Consider the following 22,771-nt stretch of genomic DNA (forward strand, 5'->3'; position numbering starts at 1 on the left):
AAAGATGGGCAAAATAAAGGACAGAAACGGTATGGACCTAACCGAAGCAGAAGATATTAAGAGGTGGCAAGAATACACAGAAGAACTGTACAAAAAAGATCTTCACAACCTGGATAATCACGATGGTGTGACCACTCACCTAGAGCCAGATATCCTGGAATGTGAAGTCAAGTGGGCCTTAGAAAGCAATACTATGAACAAAGCTAGTGGAGGTGATGGAATTCCAGTGGAGCTATTTCAAATCCTGACAGATGATGCTGTGAAAGTGCTGCACTCAATATGCCAGCAAATTGGGAAAACTCAGCAGTGGCCACAGGACTGGAAAAGGTCAGTTTGCATTCCAATCCCAAAGAAAGGCAATGCCAAAGAATGCTCAAACTACCACACAATTGCACACATCTCACATGCTAGCAAAGTAATGCTCAAAAATCTCCAAGCCAGGCTTCAGCAATACGTGAACCGTGAACTTCCAGATGCTCAAGCTGGTTTTAGAAAAGGCAGAGGAACCAGAGATCAAATTGCCAACATCCGCTGGATCATGGAAAAAGCAAGAGAATTCCAGAAAAACATCTATTTCTGTTTTATTGACTATGCCAAAGCCTTTGACTGTGTGGATCACAATAAACTGTGGAAAATTCTGAGAGAAATGGGAATACCAGACCACCTGACCTGCCTCTTGAGAAATCTGTATGCGGGTCAGGAAACAACAGTTAGAACTGAACATGGAACAACAGACTGGTTCCAAACAGGAAAAGGAGTACGTCATGGCTGTATATTGTCACCCTGCTTATTTAACTTCTATGCAGAGTACACCATGAGAAATGCTGGGCTGGAAGAAGTACAACCTGGAATCAAGATTGATGGGAGAAAAATCAATAACCTCAGATATGGAGATGGCACCACCCTTATGGCAGAAAGTGAAGAGGAACTAAAAAGCCTCTTGATAAAAGTGAGAGGAGAGCAAAAAGGTTGGCTTAAAGCTCAACATTCAGAAAACGAAGATCATGGCATCCTGTCCCATAACTTCATGGGAAATAGATGGGGAAACCGTGGGAACAGTGTCAGACTTTATGTTTTGGGGCTCCAAAATCACTGCAGATGGTGACTGCATCCATGAAATTAAAAGATGCTTACTCCTTGGAAGGAAAGTTATGACCAACCTAGACAGCATATTGCAAAGCAGACATATTACTTTGCCTACAAAGGTCCATCTAGTCAAGGCTATGGTTTTTCCTGTGGTCATGTATGGATGTGAGAGTTGGACTGTGAAGAAAGCTGAGCACCGAAGAATTGATGCTTTTGAACTGTGGCGTTGGAGAAGACTCATGAGAGTCCCTTGGACTGCAAGGAGATCCAACCAGTCCATTCTGAAGGAGATCAGCCCTGGGATTTCTTTGGAAGGAATGATGCTAAAGATGAAACTCGAGTATTTTGGCTACCCCTTGCGAAGAGTTGACTCATTGGAAAAGACTCTGATGCTGGGAGGGGTTGCAAGCAGGAGGAGAAGGGGACAACAGAGGATGAGATGGCTGGATGGCATCACCAACTCGATGGATGTAAGTTTGAGTGAACTCTGGGAGTTGGTGATGGACAGGGAGGCCTGGTGTGCTGCGATTCATGGGGTCACAAAGAGTTGGACATGACTGAGTGACTGAACTGAACTGAAAGCTTATATTCAAGTGACTCAGAAGGCTATGGAAAATAGACTTCACTCTTAAAGGGTGAACACACAAATCTCCCATGTTCTAGGACCCAGGGCATAAGCAGCAATTTCAAAGGAGCCTTGGTCAAACCCACGTGCTGATCTTGGAGAGCACCCTGAGGACACAGATGCTGGTGGTAGCCATCTTGGAGAGCTTGTTCTATGAGGACATGAGTGCAAGCAAGCACTATCTTGGAGTATTTCTCCAGCCTATTAGCACATGGGGCTTACCTGCCCAACAGCCAATCAGTAACAATCCTAGGACCCCTAGACAAGCTGCCAGCCATGTGGAGACCAAGGCCCAACTACCAGTGTGTTCAGGACCCTGCCTCACCCACTAGTGGACCAGCATAGGGACTTCCTGGGTCCTGAAGCCAGCTGTGCCAGGCGCCTGCACTGCCCACCAGCAGCTGGCAGACCTAGATGAGGCCAGCTCGTGCAGCCAACCATGCTGAGGATCAGCCCTATGTACTACTGTGCCTACAACAATTAGCCCACAACACATGCGTCCATGTAGCCCAGAGAGGGAGAGGCCAGAGCAAATAGCTCTGGTGACCAGACGGCAGTACTTTGCCAGGGGCCCAAAGACATCTCTTACACAAGGCCACTTTTCCAAGACTGGGAAATATGAGCATTCTACTAATTCTACTAATTCTGTTCTAATGAACAGAAATAAAAACAGAGGATTAGGGAAAATGAGGTGACAGAAAAATATGTTCCAAATGATGGAACAAGATAAGATGCCAAAAAAAAAAAAAGAAGCAATGTGGAGATAAGCAATCTACCTGGTAGAGTTTCCCACACTCTGGAGAAGAAAGAATGAACACAATGAGAAGCATGACAAAAAGTTAGAAAACACAAAGAAAAACCAAACGCAGGTGACGAATACAATAATTGAAATTAAAAATACACTAGAAGTAATTCACAGTAGATGAGATGATATAGAGGAATGAATGGATTGATGAAGTATAAGATGGATTACTGGAAATCATGTAAGCTGAACAACAACAAAAAAAAATTAAAACAAGGATGGTTTAAGAGAGTTCTGGGACAATGTCAAGAATACTAACATTCATATTATAGGGGGAGGTCCCTGAAGAAGAAAGAGAAATGGGCAGAAAACTTATTTGAAGGGATAACAGCTGAAAAATTCTTTAACATGAGAAAGGAAACAGACATCGAGCTCAGAAACACAGAGTTCTAAACAAGATTAACCCAAAGAGATCCAACCGAAGATACACTGTAATTAAAATACAAAAAATTAAAGCTAAAGAGACAATCTTAAAGTCAATAAAGGAAAATCAATGTTATTTATGAAGAAATTCTCTTAAGGCTATCAACTGGCTTTTTTGTGGAAACTTTCCAGCCCAGAATAGAGTAGCATGATACATTTAAAGTGATGGAATAATAAAAAAAAAAAAACCTACAACCAAGAATACTCTACCCAGCAAGGCTACATTCAGATTTAAAGGAGAGATCAAAAGTTTTACAAACAAGCAAAAACTTAAAGTGTTCAGCAACACCAAACCAACTTTTCAAGAATTGTTAAAGGGACTTCTTTAAATGGAAAAGATCACAACTAGAGATAGAAAATTACAAAAGGAAAAGTCTCACTGATAAAGATGAATATACATTAAAGGTAGTAGATCAACCAATTATATAGCTAGTAGGAAGGTTAAAAGATAAAAATAATAAAATGGTCTATATCTACAATTAGTAATTAGTATTAGTCGTTCAGTTGTGTCCAAATCTTTGTGACCCCATGGAATGTAGCTCTTCAGGCTCCTCTGATAAATGATCCATATCTACAATAAGTAATTAAGAGACACACAAAACAGAAAGATTTTAAAATATTAAAATGTCAAAAACATTAAATGTTGGGGAATAACACAGGGTTGTGAAATGTGTTCCAACTTAAGAGATCAGAAACTTAAAATAATCATGAATATATAAAGTCTGCTATATAAAAATCTCATGGTTATCACACATCAAAACCCTATAATACACACACACACAGAGGAAGAAATTCAAATATTAACACTAAAGATAGTCATCAAATCACAAGAAAAGAAGAAATGAATGACAACCAAAAAAAAAAAAAATCCCAGAACAATTACCAAAATGGCAATGAGAACACACCTATATAACTTATTTATTTGTGGCTGTGCTGTGCAGCTTGCCAGATCGTAGTTCTCTGGCCAGGGACTGAACCCATGCTCCTGGCAGTGAAAGCAAAACCACTGGACCAACAGGGAATCCCCTCAGTAATTACTTTAAATATTAATAGACTACAAAGGCTCCAATCTAATGACAAAGTGTGGCTGAATGGATACAAAAACAAAACCCATATAGATGTTGCTCATAACGGTCTCACTTCAGATCTAAAGATGAAACATGTAGATGGAAAGTGAGGAAATGGAGAGAGGATTTCCATACAATGGAAATTAAAGCTGTGGTAGTACAATTTAAACAAGACAAAAGAGACCTTAAAACAAAGACCGCAAAAGGAGACAAAGGACATTACGTAATGATCAAAAGATTAATCCAAGAAGATACAACATCTGTAAATACATAAGAAACCAACTTAGGAAGACCTAAATACAGAAATCAAATAACAAACATAGAAAAAAATGACAGTAACACAATAATTGTAGGGGACGTCTTTCCATACATAATGGACACATCATCTAGACAGAAATAAACTAGGAAACATTGGCCTTAAGTGATACATTAGGTCAGATGGACTTAACAGATATATGTAGGGCATTTCATTCAAAAAAAGCAGAATACACATTCTCCAGGAAAGATCACATACTAGGCCACAAAATAAGACTCAGTAAATTTAAGAAGACTAAAAATCAGTTCAGGCATCTTTTCTGACCACAATGCTATGAGACTAGAAATCAACTACAAAAAAAAAATTGCAAAAAACAAGAACAAAAACAAAGCCATGGGAGACTAAATAATATGCTACTAAAGAACCAATGGGTCACTGAGGAAATCAAAGAGGAAATCAAACATATCTAGAGACAAACGAAAAAAGGATATGATTCAAAAATTATGCAACACAGCAAACAGTTCTAAGAGGGATGTTTACAGCAGTACAATCTTACTTCAAAGTATCTAGTAAACAACAAAAAATATCTAGTAAACAACATAACCTCACACCTTATGGGAACTAGAAAAAAAAAGAACAAACAAAACCCAAAGTTAGTAAAAGGAAAGAAATTATAAAGATTTACAGCAAAAATAAGTGAAATAGAGACAAAAAAAATATAGAAAAGACCAGTGAAACTAAGAGTTGGTTCCTTGAAAAAATAAACAAATTTAATAATTTATCAGTCTCATCAAAAAAAGAAAGACGACCCATGTCAATACAATCAGAAATGAAGAAGCTATAACCCATACCACAGAAATACAAAGGGTAATAAGACACTACACAAAGAAGTATACGCCAATAAAATGAACAATCTAGAAGAAATGGACAAATTCCTGGGAATGCACAGTCTCCCAAGACTGAATCAGGAAGAAATAGAAAATATGAACAGACCGATTTCCAGTAATTAAATTCAACTGGTAACCAAAAAGTTTCCAACAAACAAAAGTCTAGGACTAGATGGGTTTACCGGTGAACTCTACCAAATGTTTAAGAGTCAAAATCTATCCTTCTGAAACTATTTCAAAATACTACAAAGGAAGGAACACTTTTGACATCATTCTAGGAGGCCACCATCACCCTGATACCAAAATCAGAGAAAAATATCACACGCAAAAAGAAAATTACAGGCCAATATCACTCATGAACACAGATGTAAAAATGCTCAACAAAATATTCAAATGATACATTAAAAGGGTCATACATCATGATCAACTGGAGTTTATCCCAGGGATTAAGGATGATTCAAATTTGCAAATTGATATGATACATCACATTAATAAACTGGAAAATAAAATTATATGATCATTTCAACAGAAGAAGAAAAAAGCTTTTGACAGAATTTGACATCCATTTATGATAAAAACTTGTGAAAAAAACATGTATAGACAGAATATACTTCAACATAATAAACGCCACATATGATATGTCCACATCTAATATCAAAGGTGACAGCATACTCTCTTAACATCAGACAAAAGACACGGATGACCAATTTTGTCACTTCTATGCAACATAGTCTTAGCCACAGCAATCAGACAAGGCAAAGAAATAAAAGGAATCCAAACTGGAAAGGAAGAAGTAAAACTGTTACTGCAGATTACATGATAATATATATAAATCCTAAAGATGCCATAATAACACTATTAGAACTATTTCATGAATTCACTAAAGATGCAGTACACAAAATTAATATACAGATAGCTGTTGAATTTCTATACACGAACAACAAACTATGAGAAGGAAAAATTAGGAAAACAATCCCATTTACAATTGCATCAAGAATGAAACACTTAGGAATGAATCTAACTGAGAATGCGTAACACCTATACTTGGAAAAAACACACTGGTGAATGAAACTGAAGATGACACAAAGAGATGAAAAGGTCTACAGTTGTTACATATTGGAAGAATTCATACTGTGAAAATGACAACACTAGTCAGCAATCCACAGATTCAATGCATCCCTATCAAAATACCAATGGTACTTTTCACAGAACTACCACAAATAATTCTGAAATTTGTATGGAATCACAAATAAATGTGATTAAATAGCCAGAACAATTTTGTTAAGGAAAAAGAAAGCTTGAGGTATCACACTCCCTTATTTCAAACTACACTATAAAGTTACAGTAACCAAAACAGCACGATAATGACAGAGAAATACTCACACAGATCAATGGAACAGTGAGCCCAGAGTCGAGCCCAAATGTATATGGTCTATTATTCTATGACAAAGAAGACGAGAATATACAACGGGGAAAAGACAGCTTCTTCAATAAATGGTGTTGGGAAAACTGGACAGCTACATGCAAAAGAACCAAGGCAGACAACGTTCTTACATTATGCACAAAAAGTAAATTAAAACTGGATTAAAAATCAAATAGAAGACCTGAAACCATAAAACCCTGAAAAAGAAACAGGGAGTACATTGCTTGACATCAGCCTTAGCAATATTTTGGGGGATGCTTCTTAGGCAAGGGAAACAAAGGGAAAAATAAACAACTGGGACTACATCAAACTTAAACACTTTTAAACAACAAAGGAAAATAACAAACTGAAAAGGCCATCTACTGAATATGAGAAGATACTTACAAACAATATACCTGAAATAGGTTTATATCCAAAATACACAAAGAACTCACAGAGCTCAACATAAAAAAAAAAAAATCAGATTAAAAAAATGGGCAAAGGATCTGAATATACATTTTCCCAAAGAAGACATACAAAGGGCCAGACACAGGAAAACATGCTCAACATCAGTCAGCATATGGGAAATACAAATTAAAATCACAATGAGATATTGCCTCACACTTGTCAGAACGGTCATATGAAAAAGAAAATTAGAAGTGCTGGAAAAGATGTGGAAAAGAAAGAAATCTTGTACACTGGTGGCGGGAGTGAAAATTGGTACAGTCACTATGGAAAACAGTATGGAGCATCCTAAAAAAATAAAAATAGGGAGTTCTGTGGTGGATTCAGTAGTTGGGATTCTGGGCGTCTACGGCCATGGCCCAAGTTCAATCCTTAGTTGGAGAGCTAACATCTTGGAAGCCAGGCTGTGTAGCCCAAACAAACAAACAAAAAACCCCATAAGATCCAACAACTCCACTGCTCTTGGTATTCATGTGGAGAAAACAAAAATGCTAAATTGAAAGAATAGATGCATCATCCCTATGCTCATTGAACAGTCAAGACATGGAAGAAACGTAAATGTTCACAGATACATGAGTGAGTAAAAAAGAAGTGGCATATAAATACAATGGACATTATTCAGCCATTTAAAAGAATGAAATCTTGACCTTTTTGACAGTAGGGATGAACCTAGGGATGAACATGCTTAAGTGAAATAAGTCAGAGAGACAAAGACAAAGACTGTATCGTTTCACTTATACGTGGAATCTAAAAAGCAAAACAAATGAACAAAACCAAATCTAATATAAAAAAAACAGCAACAAAGTCAAAGATACAGAGAATAGCAGCTAACCAAAGAGGAGAGGGATGGGGAATGAGTGAAATAGGTGAGGGAGAGTAAGAGGAACAAACTTTCACCTACACAAGAAATGAGTCGTCATGGGGAAGACATGAATAATAGCGGGAACAGTCAATAATATGACAATAACCTTGTATGGTGACACAGGGTAACTAGAAATACCAAATCACTGTGTTGTGCACCTGGAACTAACACAGTGTTGTAGGTTAACTGCACTTCAATTCATTATAACATGGGCTAATTGTTCTTTTATGCTCCTTCTTACTGAAGCTATTAGTAACTGCCTTCTGCTCTTCCCCAGCATACTGGATACCTTCCAACCTGGGGGGCTCATCTTCTGGTGTCATATCTCTTAAGCTTTTCACACTGACCATGAAGTTCGCCAGCCAAGAATGCTGGAGTAGGTTGCCATTTCCTTCTCCAGGGGATGCCATTTTGTCAGAACTCTTCAGTATGACTCTTCCATCTTAGGTAGCCTTGCATAGCATGGCTCATAGCTTCACTGAGTTATACAAGGCACTTCAACACGACAAGGCTGTGATCCATGAAGGGGAAGAGCGGAGGGTAAATACTAGTAGCTGTAGTAAGAGTGAAGCAAGCAGCTGGGTCAAAGTGGGAATGACACTCAGCTGTGGATGTGTCTGGTGGTGAAATTAAAGTCTGATGCTGTAAGGAACAATACTGCACAGGAACCTGGAATGTTAGGTCCATGCATCAAGGTAAATTGGATGTGGACAAGCAGGAAATGGCAAAACTGAACACTGACATCTTAGGAATCACTGAACTAAAATGGATGGGAACTATAATTCAGATGACCGTTATATCTACTTTTGTTGTTTAGTTGCTAAGTCATGTCAGATTCTTTGCAACCTCATGGGATGTAGCCCATCAGGCTCCTCTGTCCTTGGGATTTCCCAGGCAGCAATACTGGAGCTGTTTGCCATTTTCTTCTCTGTGGGATCTTCCTGACCCAGGGATCAAACCCACATCACCTGCTTGGCAGGCAGATTATTTACCACTGAGCCACTTGGGAATCTCATCTTTATCTACTACTGTGGGCAAGAATCCCTTTACAGAAATGTATTAGCTCTCACAGTCAACAAGAGTCAAAAATGCAGTACTTGGGTTCAATCTCAAAAACAACAGAATAACCTCAGTTCATTTCCAAGGCAAACCATTCAACATCACAGTAATCGAAGTCTATGTCCCAACCACTGATGACAAGAAAGCTGAAGTTGATCAGTTCTATGAAGACCTATTGGGGCTTCCCTGGTGGCCCAGTTAGTAAAGAATCTGTCTGCAATGCAGGAGACCCCAGTTCAATCCCTGGGCTGGGAAGATCCACTGAAAAAGGGAACGTCTATCCACTCCAGTATTCTTGCCCGGAGAATTCCACAGATAGAGGAGACTGGCAGGCTACAGTCCATGGAGCTGTGAGGAGGTGGACATGACTGAGCAAATAGGACTACTACTACACTATGAAGACCTACAACACCTTCTAGAACTAACAACAAAAAAGATCTCCTTTTCATCACAGGAGATTTGAATGCAAAAGAAGGAAGGCAAGGGATACCCAGATAACAGGCAAGTTTGACCTTGGAGTACAAAATGAAGCAAGGCAAAGACTAACAGAAGAACAAAGGAAATACCCTCTTCCAACAACCCAAGAGATGACTCTACACATGGACATTACCAGACGGTCAATACCAAAATCAGAATGATTATGTTCTTTGCAGGCAAAATTGGAGAAGCTCTATACAGTCAGCCAAAACAAGACCTGGAGCTAACTGTGGCTCATATCATAAACTCCCTATTGCAAAATTCAGGCTAAAATTGAGGAAAGTAGGGAAAACCATTCAGGTATGACCTAAATCAAATCCTTCATGATTATACAGTAGAAGTGACAAATAGATTCAAGATGAGATCTGGTAGACAGAGGGCCTGAAGAACTATACAGAAGGAGGTACGTAACACTGTACAGGAGGCAGTGACCAAAAAAAAACCACCCCAAAGAAAAAGAAATGCAAGGAAGTAAAGTGACTGTCTGAGGAGGCTTTACAAACAGCTGAAGAAAGAAGAGAAATGAAAGGCAAAGGAGAAAGGGAAAGATATACCCAATGGAATACACAGTTTCAGAGAACAGCAAGGAGAGATAAGAAGGCCTTCTTCAATGAACAATGCAAAGAGATAGTGGAAAACAAAAGAAGCAGAAAGACTAGTGATCTCTTAAGAAAACAGGAGATATCAATGGAACACGTCACACAAGCATGGGCATGAAAAAGGAGAGAGACTGTTAAGAACCTAGCAGAAACAAAAGAGATTAAAAAGAGGTGGCAAGATTACAAAGAATCATAGAAAAAGGTCTTCAGTTCAGTCACTCAGTCATGTCTGACTCTTTGTGACCCCATGAATCGCAGCATGCCAGGCCTCCCTGTCCATCACCAACTCCCGGAGTTCACTCAAACTCACGTCCATCAAGTCGGTGATGCCATCCTGCCATCTCATCCTCGGTCGTCCCCTCCTCCTCCTGCCCCCAATCCCTCAGCATCACAGTCTTTTCCAATGAGTCAACTCTTCGCATGAGGTGGCCAAAGTACTGGAGTTTCAGCTTTAGCATCATTCCTTCCAAAGAACACCCAGGGCTGATCTCCTTTAGATGGACTGGTTATGACTTGGATTACCACACCGATGTGGTCACTCATTGAGAGCCAGAAATCCTGGAGTGTGAAGTCAGGTGGGCCTTAAGAACATCACTACAAACAAAGCTAGTGGAGGTGATGGAATTCCAGCTGAGCTATTTATAATCATAAAAGATGATGCTGTGAAAGTGTTACAAATGTCAGCAAATTTAGAAAACTCAGTAGTGGACACAGGACTGGAAAAGGTCAGTTTTCATTCCAATGCCAAAGAAGGGCAATGACAAAGACTGTTGCATCTACCATACAATTGTGCTCATTTCATATGCTAGCAAGGTTATGCTGAAAATCCTTCACATGAGGCTTCAGCAGTACATGAACTTCCACATGTTCAAGCTGGGTTTAGAAAAGGCAGAGAACCAGAGATCAAATTGCCAACATCTGTTGGATCACAGAAAAAGCAAGAGAATTTCAGAAAAACATCTACTTCTGCTTCATTGACTACACTAAAGCCTTCAACTATGTGGATCACAACAAACTGTGGAAAATTCTTAAGGAGATGGAAGTCCCAGACCACCTTACCTGTCTTTTGAGAAACCTGTATGAAGGTCAGGAAGCAACAGTTAGAACTGGACATGGAACAACGGGCTGGTTCCAAATTGGGAAAGGAATACAACAAGCCTGTATACCGTCACCCTGCTTATTTAACTTATATGCAGAGTACATCATGCGAAATGCTAGGCTGGATGAATCACAAGCTGGAATCAAGACTGCTGGCAGAATTATCAACAACCTCAGATATGCAGAGATACCACTCTAATGGCAGGAAGTGAAGAGGAACTAATGAGCTTTTTGATGAGACTGAAAGAGGATAGTGAAAAAGCTGTCTTGAAACTCAAAAGATTCAAAAGACTAAGATTATGGCATCTGGTAACATCACTTCATGGCAAACATGAAGATCCCCTGGAGAAGGAAATGGCAACCTACTCCAGTATTCTTGCCTGGAAAATCCCATGGACAGAAGAGCCTGACCAGCTACAGTTATGGGGTCTCAAAGAGTAGGACATGACTCAGCGACTTCACTTCAAACTTCTTCAATATCCCCTTCAATTTATGTGCTGAAACTAACTCCTAATGCAATGGTACTTGGAGGAGGGGCCTTTGGGAGGTAATCAGCTCCTGAGGGTGGAGCACTGGTCCAACAGGCTAAAAGCAGAGAGCTCCTGTCTTCACATGAGGACACAGAGAGAAGGCAGCCACTGACAAGCTGGGAACAGTCCTCACCAGCAATCCCAAAGTGGCCAGCACCTTGCTCTTAATCTCCAGTCTCCAAAAGTATAAGGAAATAAATTCCTGTTTTTAAGTCACTGAAAGATCAGTGTGTGGTAATTCTGTTATGGTAATCTGAGCTTACTAAGGCATATGAACAGAATTCAAGGCAAAAAACATAGGAATATCTCAAAGACACAGAAAAAGATTTGACAATTCACAATTAAAAAAAAACCTTGCGGTTGATTAAAAATAAAAAGGAATATCCTCTTTCTGATAAAGCACACCTGTAAAAAACCTGAAACTAAAGCTTTTCCTTTAAAATTGGGAACAAGGCAAATATGCGGACTTTGTCTTCTGGGCAGCATTGTATTGGACCACCTGCAATAAGACAAAAAACAAAAAAAAAATCTCCCACTGGAATGGAAGAAGTCAAACTGCCTTTATTCAGAGATGACACAATCCTATATGCAGAAAATACTAAGGAATTTAGAAGAAAATTACTAGAATAAATGAGTTTAACAAGGCTAGGTATATAATAAACAAACTGCAAATGAATTTAAGAAGAAAAGTTCCACTCATAATAGCACCAAATAGAATAAAATATTTAGAAATGTATATAAAAGAAATGCAAGATTTGTACATGAAAAAATAAAAATGATGAAAAACATTTTAAATGATCTAAGTAAATGAAGAGTCCATATTCACAGATTAACAGATATAATATTGGTAAGATTGTGTATTAGTTTCCTAAGCCTTCCTTACCAAATTTTACAAATCATGCGGCTTAAAACAAAGAGATTTACTCTCTCTCAGTTCTGGAGGCTAGACGTCTTAGTCAACGTGCTGGCAGTCCAAGCTCCCTATGAAGGCTCAAGGGAAGACTTCTTCCTTGACTCTTCCTAGCTTCTCATGGTTGCTAGCAATCTTTGGCTTTCCTTGACTTGTAGCCACATTGTTCCAGTCTCTGCCTCTTTCACTGCATAGTGTAACACTATGTGCATCTCTGTGTTAAAATTCCTATTTTCTTATGAGGATATCAATCACTGAATTAATCCAGTTTAACTTCATTTCAACTTGCTGACACTGTCAAAGACCCTATAGTAAGATTATCAGGGACTAAGACTTGAACACATCTTTCTGGGGGACACAATTCAACCTAACAAATGACAATACTTTCCAAATTGATCTATGGATTCAATGCAATCCCTGACAAAATCCACCTGGCTTTTGCAGAAATTTAGTTGACCCTACAATGTGTATGGAAATTCAACGGCTCTAAAATAGACAAAACAGTTTTGAAAAAGAAGAAAACTGGAGGACTTTTATAACCCAATTCCAAAGCTTAAAAGCTACAGTAACAAAACAGTATGGCATTTATGTAAGGATAGGCATACTGATTAATCAAACGATTGAGAACTTGTAAATCCTTACACACATGGTCAATTTGTTTTTGACAAAGTTGCCAAGACAATTCAAAAGGAAAAGAACAGTTTTTTCAACAAATGGTAATAGGATGGATAAATACATTCAAGCAAAAACCAAAAAACTGTAAATCCCATCCTCACAACATATACAACAATTTACTCAAAATGGACCATGAATCTAAATGCAAGTGCTAAAACTACTAGAAGAAAACCTCAAAGAAAAGTCTTTGGGTTAGGCAAAGATATGACATCAAAAGCATGATAAGTAAAATGGACTTCATTAAAATGAAAAACTTTTGAGTTTCAAAAACAACCACCCATAAAATGAAAAACAAACAAACAAAAAAAACACTCATAGAATGAAAAGATAAGGTAGGGCCTAGAAGAAAATACCTGTAAGTCACTTTCCTGATGAAGAACTTGCATGAGAACCACATAAAGAACTCTGACAATTAATAAGACAAGCAATCTGACTTTAGAATGGTTAGAAGAACTGAGTGAACATCACAGAGGCAGATAAAAAAAAAAATCATTAGGTCAGTACTCGTCTGGGGTTGGGTGCAGGCACTGATTGCAAAAAAAAGAAAAAACTGATTTAAGAAGAACTTCTGGGGTGATGGAAATGTTTTAAAACTGGACTGTGGTTGCATAACTTTATTTATTAAAAATAAATTCCTCCATGGTAAGCTGTATATCAGTAAAGCTGAAAAAAAAAATGAAGTTATTGCTGTACCCCAACATACATGTCAGAGATGCCACAGCAAAGGAGAAAAGGGCAACCAACTCTGTCTGTGAAAGCGGGGCAGGAGCCAAGGACAGAGATGAATAGCAAGGCCAAAAAGAACAGTCAGATTATTCCTGCAGTATCTATTGTCTACTCTCGTCTAGGTGCTGAGAACAAATCAGAAGCAAAGCCCCACACCTGTAAAACGCTATTGAGGAGATAGGAAATAAACAATAACAAACACAATAAAAAGTTAAATATATAGAATCTATAGATGGTATTTGAATTTTGATAATCAATGATGAGATTCCTCAGGCAGAAAAGGAAGGTCAGGTACAGGACATAGCATGTGCCACAGAAGAATTAGGGAATATGGTCCCACTGTATTCAGTGAGCCCTAAGGTGGGGGTGTACAGAAAAATAACCAGAGATGGCCAATGAAAAAGTCAAAATAGGAATCAGAAGTAACACTCATCTTTTCATTTAATTATTCTGCACCACTCTGGTATTTTCACTGGTACAGATGAAACTGAGATTTGCCTGGCAAAAAAAATGACAGAAACCAGTAAGTACTGATCATGGTCTTATGGGACTAACATAACAGTACTTGGCACGTAGTAAATGCACTAAAAATGCTTGCCATTATGTTTATTATTAATATGGTGTCACAGTGCCTAAGCTATATACTTCACTTAGTTTATTTAACTTAAATGCAGAGTACATCATGGGAAATGCTGGGCTAGATGAATCACAAGCTGGAATCAAGACTGTCAGGAGAAATATCAACAACCTCAGATATACAGATGATACCATTCTAATGACAGAAAGTGAAGAGGAACTAAAGAGCCTTTTAATGAAGGTGAAAGAGCAGAGTGAAAAAAAGCTAGCCTGAAACTCAACATTCAAAAAACACTAAGATCATGGCATCTGGTCCAAATACTTTATGGCAAACAGAAGGGAAAAAAGTGGAAACAATGACAGATTTTCTTTTCTTGGGCTCCAAAATCACTGTGGATGGTAACTGCAGCCATGAAATTAAAAGATGCTTGCTCCTTGGAAGAAAAGCTATGACCAAACTAGACAGTGTATTAAAAATCAGAGACATTACTTTGCCAACCAAGATCCATACAGTCAAAGATATGGTTTTTTTTGGTAGTCATATATTGATGTAAGAACTGGACCATAAAGGCAGCTGAGCACCAAAGAATTGATGCTTTTGAACTGTGGTGTTGGAGAAGACTCTTGAGAGTCCCTTGGACTGTAAGGCGATCAAACCAGTCAATCTTAAAGGAAATCAATTCTGAATATTCATTGGAAGGACTTATGCTGAAGTTGAAGCTCCAATACTTTGGCCATCTGATGTGAACAGCCAACTCATTGGGAAAGACCCTGATGCTGGGAAAGATTGAAGGCACAAGGAGAAGGGGATGACTGAGGACAAGATGGTTGGATGGCATTACTGACTCAATAGACATGAATTTGAGCAAGCTCCAGCAGATGAAGGACAGGGAAGCCAAGTGTGCTGCAGTCCGTGGGGCTGCAGAGTGAGACACGACTTAGTGACTGAAGAACAAGAAGTGCCTAAATTATTAAGCTCTACAGTCCACTCAGAAAGCTACACAAAGTGAATCAAGAAGAGACATAAAAAAAGATTTGTCTCCTTTTTTAAAATGGTCCTTGCAGGAACAATACATGGAAGTGTTTTACTAATCTTTAGGGCATGGATTCATAGCACTGCAGTTCTCTCTCTTCCAGAAATACCTTTATAGCCCTTCCTAAAATTGATGGACAGTTTTAAAAACTATCTAAAGCTCTTTCTTAGGTCACCAACTCAGTGTAAAGAGAGAGAAAGCCTATCAGTAACAGACTATTCCACAAGGACTGTGAAGACTGACTTGACATATGTAGGCACAAAGAGTTAATTTGGGAGGACTGGGTTGTCCAAACCCTGCACATCTCAAAGATCTTCAGGACTGATCCTTGACTGGCTCCTGAGATATTCTCCTAGCCCTTGGAATACCCTGTTAGTACAGTGTATTTGTATGGCAGTCTTTGGGCCACACTGTATCAGTCTGACCAGACAGTTTATGCTAACAATGTGACTTATGGTGAATAATTTTGCAGGCCTGAAGTCCTTGGCTTGACCTCTGGGGAGATTGAGTAGCTAAGCATATTCATGTGACTGACCCCCAAAAAAACCCTGAACACCAAGACTCAGGGGAGTTTCCCTGGTTTGCAACATTTTGTCACTGAGAAAATCAAGTGCATCCCTCTGCAACTTCACTGGGAAGGGACATCTGGAAGCTTGTACCTGGTTTCTCCTGGACTTTGCTCCACACCTTTCCCCTTTGCTCATCTGTATTCTTTCACTACAATAAGCCATACAATAAGGATAGCAGTTTTCTTTCTGGAGTTCTGTGAGTTATCCTAGTGAATCATTGAGCCTAAGGGGTGGTTTTAGGGACACATGACTGAATATGGAAGAGCTTAGAACAGCACCTAGCATCTAGTGAGCGATATACCAATAATTATATTGCAAAGTGCTGAGAAGTCATTGAAAAGTTTTAAGAAAGCTAGAAGTGCTATTATTTCTTCTAATCTTTGATCTCAATTTCCACAGTAGATTGGGGCCAACATGATTAAACATGAATATACTTCTTTAATCACAAGCCTGAGACACAGTGGATTTTATGTCAATTTCCAGCAGATGGTGATTCTAGTCGGTGGACAATAGTAAAATAGAATGAATGTCTAAATGTTAATAGAATCAGGCTGACAATAATCAGATTAGAAACAGCAGAGATTTCACAATATAGCATACCTTGAATTCCTTTATGCTTGGAAGCGATGCATTTAGAAATTCTTCAGTTAATCTCTTCCAACTAGCAGCTTTGCTTAGATCGGAATGAATAATGAATTTTTCATAAATCCTAGAATGTTAAAAAAAATCAACTAACAACTAAAAAGCTGTATTAATAAAAAGGTCTGTAAGATACATAGATATCTGAACATGCACATATATACATATGTATATATATATACATATAAACTGACTTACCCTTCTATTGTCTTTTGTACTTTGTGGCTATTGACATCTAAGAAACGATGAAATCTAAAAGAGAAAATGTGATTCTTATATCAATCGTGTCATAAAGCTAAGTTGACTAGTCTCACGGTCCAACACATTGCCCCCCAAACACACTATACTCAGTTATGTGTTTCCAGTGAGTGCACCTCTCTCCCTGTATCACCTCTGTCATTCATGCAAACAACCAGTCAACCTAAGACTGCTCAAGCATCCTTTCCTTATGACACAGATTGTCTTGAGTTTCCCAACTCTGTCCTCTGGCTCCTCTCTCTTTCCATAATGCCCTGTGTGTAAGTCCAGCACAGCACATCCCTGTTAGCAGGGTTTCCTAAACTTTTTATGCCATTGTGAAGGCCTATGAATCCTAGGGATCCCGTCTCAGGATAAAATGAAATAGAAAGGAAGCCAAGCATACTGAAATACACTTTTGAAATATTTTTTGAAGTCTGTGATATAGTCTGTGATGTTTTTGTTAAAACATTAAATAACAAGATCTAGAAGTGGGTTCATAACTACATGCAACAGTAAATAAGATTTATTAGAAATATCTGCAGTAATTACAATATGACAGTGAAATATGTGATTTCTACTGGTGACACAGTACATAAGCTATTACTTCTTGTTGCTTTCACTCATAATTGAAGGAAATGCTACTTTTCAGCTAGAGATTAGTATAATTTTCTTCTTGTCCAAATCTGTTATATCTGAATTCTACTATTAATATATTCAGACCCTCAGGTTAAGAAGTTCTGTTCTACATCATATGTAATAATTTTTATCTGTCTTATTTAAGAATAGTCGCTGTATTGCACCTGTCTGTGAATTTCTAAGGCCTAGAATGTGGCCTCAATTTTTAAAAATATAAATATGAATTGTTCATTTTTCTGATGGATTAAAGCATCACAAAATTACAATATAGCTCACTCAACTCTTGTTTTCCATCTTTTAGTGGAAACCACACAACCTGTACCTAAAAGAAGTAAATTACACTACTAATTAAAATATCTAATTCTAACCTAGCAAATGGCTGAATGGAATACCATTTTACCTATAAATTTAGTTTCTCAATGTGTAAAAGGCGTTAGTAACTGCTAAGCTCTCCTAACTCTAAAATGATGTCTGCTTACCTACTGTCATTTAGACATACTAACAGAAAAATTATTTGGGATAGAACATTTAAGTTTCTCTTAATATGACCTATTCTCTGAATATCACCTATTAAGGAATTGTTATACTTATGTTACACTTAAGAATTGAGTATTTTATTTCAAAAACGGGGCCGTTTAGACTCATCTATTCTTATTATAAACCAAGTGGGCACTTTATGTGTGATCATTAAGGTTGATAAAAAGATTACCGATTTCGAAAAACTGTTTACCATTCAAGGAGACTTCTTTCGACATTAGGCAGAAGATTAACAATGACTACCATTCTTCTAATAAAAATTTTATTACAGGTAATGATCATAACTGATTTACATGTCCCATAAGGGAAAATTATACCACTGATTTCACCTAAGTACCTAATCTGAATAAATCTTTTAAAATTAATTAAATAAAAAACCGTATTAAAAGTTGCATTGGACCTCGCATACTCTATGCCAAGAACTGTTTTAGGCGCTGGGATAAGAAATGAACAGAACAAACGAAGATCCCTACTTTGGTGGAGCTTATATACTGCATGACGGTGGGGGTGGAGACAAACAATAACAACAAATGAGTTATCCAATGTGTTATGCTTCGCGTTTTGGAAAAAAAGAGCAGGGTAAGAAATACGGAGTGGTCCGAGCAGAGAGGGAGTCAGTGAGAATAGGGTGTGACCATTACTTTGCTCTAAAATTTTACTCAACCAACCACTCAAAAAATTGATGGGCAGGGGCCCTCGCTAAGCGCAGTGGGCGGAGCAGGGAACCGGATTGCCAGAACTCTTCACTAGGAGAAAGATCGGAGGACGACCCCCAGCAACCCACAACCCATTGACTGAGCTAGGCCTGGCGTGTCCCAGTCCACGGAATAGCAAAGAGTCGAACCCGACTGAGCGACTGAACTGATCACCGCCTCGGGCATCCAGAATGCACGAAGGCACTAAGCTGCTGGAGCGGCAAAGCGCGCCGGGACTCTGCCGGTCGTGCAACACAACTCGCCAGACCCCTTCCCTTCCCCGGCTGCGATGCCGCGTCCACACCTGAAGTTGGACCAGGCGAAGTGCAAAGCGAGCTGGAAGTTGGGGTCCGCTTCGTCCTGGACGCCCGCCACAAGGCGAACGAGCTCGCGCACGTCGCGCTCTTGTCGTCTATCCAGCCGACTCCAGGACGGCGGCAGGGACGCCATACCTCCCGCGCTCCCGCCGTCCTTCGCGAGGTTGCGCCAGCTCTCGCGCGAGTTCGAGCTGCGGCCGCGTTGCGCGTCTCCCTCGCGAGAGTTCGCGCTGCAGTCACGTTGAGCCTTGGGTCTGGTTCTGGTCGGTGGCAGGGTTGTGAGTGTCGTCAAAGGAGAAGCAGTTATTATTAATTTATTGATAATAGTCTTTGACTGACTTTGGTTGATGGTCTAACGCCTGTGTTTCAAGAACAGCCACTTCTCATTCAGTGTATCGGTTTGCACAGTTTTTAGCTACCACCCTTCGTCAGTTGTCCATCATTCAGTTTCTCCTAGAGGTGATATCCAGTGGTCTTTGGATTCCGCTCTGCCTACATGGGCCGCACTACGTGGCACACACTACAGCAGATGTAAAGAAAGCGCGTTGTCCCGCACACAGACTGAGCGCCTTGCCTCCTGCGACTCCCAGTGGGCCAAGGAGGACTTATTAAACAACACTGGCCGAAAGTGGAGTAGTGCTTTTGTTGTTGTTCGTAATTAAAACTGTACTTTTAAACTGTTTATGTAAAGGATTGCTCATAACCATTACAAGACTTGTTGCATAAAACGTTTAACTTTTTTTTCTTTTAGGGATCTACTAGGTTTTCATGTGGTTTGTTACATTGCATCGCTCCAGCTGTTTGGGCTGTCATAACAAAATACCATAGACTGGATGGCTTGAAAACAACAGAAGTTTATTTCTCATAGTTCTGCAGGCAGCAATTTGAGATCCACGTGCCAGCATGATTGAGTGAGGGCCCTCTTCCTGGAATCAGAATTCTGGTTGTGTTTTCACATGATGAAACGGGCAAGGGAACTCGCTGGGGTCTCTTACTAGGGCACTCATTCCATTCTCAAGACCTCCACCATCCTTTTCTAAACACCTCTCAAATACCATCATGTTGGGCATTAAGATGTCAAATTATTAATTTTGAGGGTGCACAAACACCCAGACTATAGCAACTACCTAAAACATAGACTGCACACAACTGAATAAATCCCATAAGAAGGGGGAAATCATAGGAGTAGAAATGATTCCGTGAAGAAATTTATACCTTCTCCCTGGGGCAATCTTTTCTACTCCAGTCTCAACTATCATCTGTGTGTTTATAACTCTCAGATTTGCATATGCAACCCACATTTTTCTTAGCACTCCAAATCTAAAATTGCTTATTGTACACTTCCAGAAATGAACATACACACTTAGCATGTGTCTCTCCTGACTCCCTATCGAGCCAGTTGGTCTTGACCTCTGGAGGGAGACCTAGAAAACTTTCCATAGGGTGCTCCCAATGACTTAGACCCAGTAGGGACTGAGCTACTCTCACACACCTCCCTGGCTGGCGTAGGCCAATGTTCCCTTTCAAGAAAAGGAGTTGGAGCCTCATTCAGAATACCACTGGGCCCCAGGTGTCCTCTGTGGGCCTCTAAGGCTGGGGACATGGAAATACTTTTGGAAAGAATATGCGAAGCAAGAACAGCAAACAGGCTGGGTGCACTACCACATGTCATTTACTGGTCTAGGCCAACGCAGTCCTCCAGAGTGGCCTCTGTATAAATTTTCTGAACGTGTACTCAAAGACCTTGCTTATTTAACTTATATGCAGAGTACATCATGCAAAATGCCAGGCTGGATGAAGCACAAGCTGAAATAAAGATTGCTGGAAGAAATATCAGTAACCTCAGATATGCAGATGACACCATCGTTATGGCAGAAAGCAAAGAAGAACTAAAGAGCCTCAATGAAAGTGAAAGAGGAGAGTGAAGAAGCTGGCTTAAAACTCAACATTCAAAACAACAAAGATCATGGCATCTGGTCCCATCACTTCATGGCAAATAGATGGGGAAACAACGGACACAGTGACAGACTTTATTTTCTTGGGCTCTAAAATCACAGCAGATAGTGACTGAAGTCAGGTTAAAGCATCTGCCCACAATGCAGGAGACCTGGGTTCAATCCCTGGGTCCGGAAGTTCCCCTGGAGAAGGAAATGGCAACCCACTCCAGTATTCTTGCCTGGAGAATCCCATGGGCGGAGGAGCCTGGTGGGCTACAATCCACAGGGTCACAAAGAGTCGGACATGACTGAGCAACTTCACTTTCACTTTCATTTTGCTCCTTGGAAGAAAAACTATGACAAACCTAGATAGCATATTAAAAAGCAGAGACATTACTTTGCCAATAAAGATCCATCTAGTCAAAGCTATGGTTTTTTCAGTAGTCATGTATGAATGTGAGAGTTGGACTATAAAGGAAGCAAAGCGCCAAAGAGTTGATGCTTTTGAACTGTGGTATTGGAGAACACCCTTGAGAGTCCCTTGGACTGCAAGGAGATCAAACCAGTCAATCCTGAAGGAAATTAGTCCTGAATATTCATTGGAAGGAGTGATGCTAAAGCTGAAACTCCAATACTTGGCCACCTGATGCAAAGAACTTTCTCATCTGAAAAGACCCTGATGCTGGGAAAGATTGAAGGCAGGAGGAGAAGGGGATGAAAGAGGATGAGATGGTTGGATGGCATCACAGACTCAATGGACATAAGTTTGAGCAAGCTCTGGAGATGGTGATGGACAGGGAAGCCTGGCACGCCAGTCCATGGGGTCGCAAAGAGATGGACAAAACTGAGCGACTGAACTGACTGATGCAAAGACCAGGCCCCAGGCACTACTGTAGCCTGGCTAAGGGTGCCATCCCCATCTTCCTTGCCTAGCTTGTCCCAATAACCTCTTTGGCGGGACTTAGAGATATTTAAGGGGTATCTCTGGGAATGTGCCACTTATGGGACTGTGCCAGTCTAGAGAGGCCTACTGTAGATCTACATGCCCAGCCAAGTTTGTCCTGGCCTTTAGAGGGAACTTTCAAAAATTGAGAATAGGGGTATGTGTGTGCAATGCTCATCCCTTTATTCATGTCAAGCACAAAGTGATGCCCGCCTCTGGGACGGGGGAGTTGGAAATGTTTGAGGGAAATATAGCCAATAAACAGGACTGACGCAGGATTGTGGCCAGTGAGAGTACCTTCCTTGGGCCTGTTGTACCCTCCCTGGGCCTGTTGGAGGAGGCATTAGAAACTTTGAGGGTGGGGCTCCCAATACCAGGACCTAACTAGACTCCACTTCTAGGTCTTTCTGTCCTTCCCATGTCTTTCTACATCACAGAGAGGCTTAGGAATGTTTTGGGGTGTCTCCAAAGACCAGTCCTCAGGCAGGAGGACAGCCAAGTTCAGGGTGCCTCCACAGTCTCCAGACTGGTGTTGGTGGTGACACCCTCGAGAGGGAGACATCAATATCTTCAGAATGTACATCCACCTTTTAGTATCTTAGTGGGACCATGGCCAGAACTGAGGTGCCCTCAGGACCTGGTACAGGGCTAGCATCTGACTCTAAAGGAAAAGGTGCCTTCCCAAAATGTTTCTCGGTC

At 39.9% G+C, this 22,771-nt stretch overlaps 1 protein-coding gene across 4 annotated transcripts in view; it reads right to left on the minus strand.

The window, feature by feature from the left end:
• Nucleotides 1-19,360, minus strand: part of TUBGCP5 (tubulin gamma complex component 5) — a 58,875-nt gene extending 39,515 nt beyond the window's left edge. Inside the window, exons 1-3 of one of the 4 annotated variants that reach the window (XM_069576839.1) lie at nt 19,180-19,360; nt 16,966-17,019; nt 16,729-16,837 (exon numbers count right to left, since the gene is read on the minus strand). In XM_069576839.1, the coding sequence (XP_069432940.1) occupies nt 16,729-16,837; nt 16,966-17,019; nt 19,180-19,325 (309 nt within the window). In that variant the 5' untranslated portion in view covers nt 19,326-19,360. The remainder of the gene's footprint in view (nt 1-16,728; nt 16,838-16,965; nt 17,020-19,179) is intronic. The other 3 variants (XM_069576843.1, XM_069576841.1, XM_069576842.1) reach the window with 3 other exon arrangements.
• Nucleotides 19,361-22,771: the final 3,411 nt, after the last annotated feature.

This window comes from Ovis canadensis, chromosome 2 (assembly GCF_042477335.2).
Source record: "Ovis canadensis isolate MfBH-ARS-UI-01 breed Bighorn chromosome 2, ARS-UI_OviCan_v2, whole genome shotgun sequence".
Taxonomy (NCBI): Eukaryota; Metazoa; Chordata; class Mammalia; order Artiodactyla; family Bovidae; genus Ovis; species Ovis canadensis.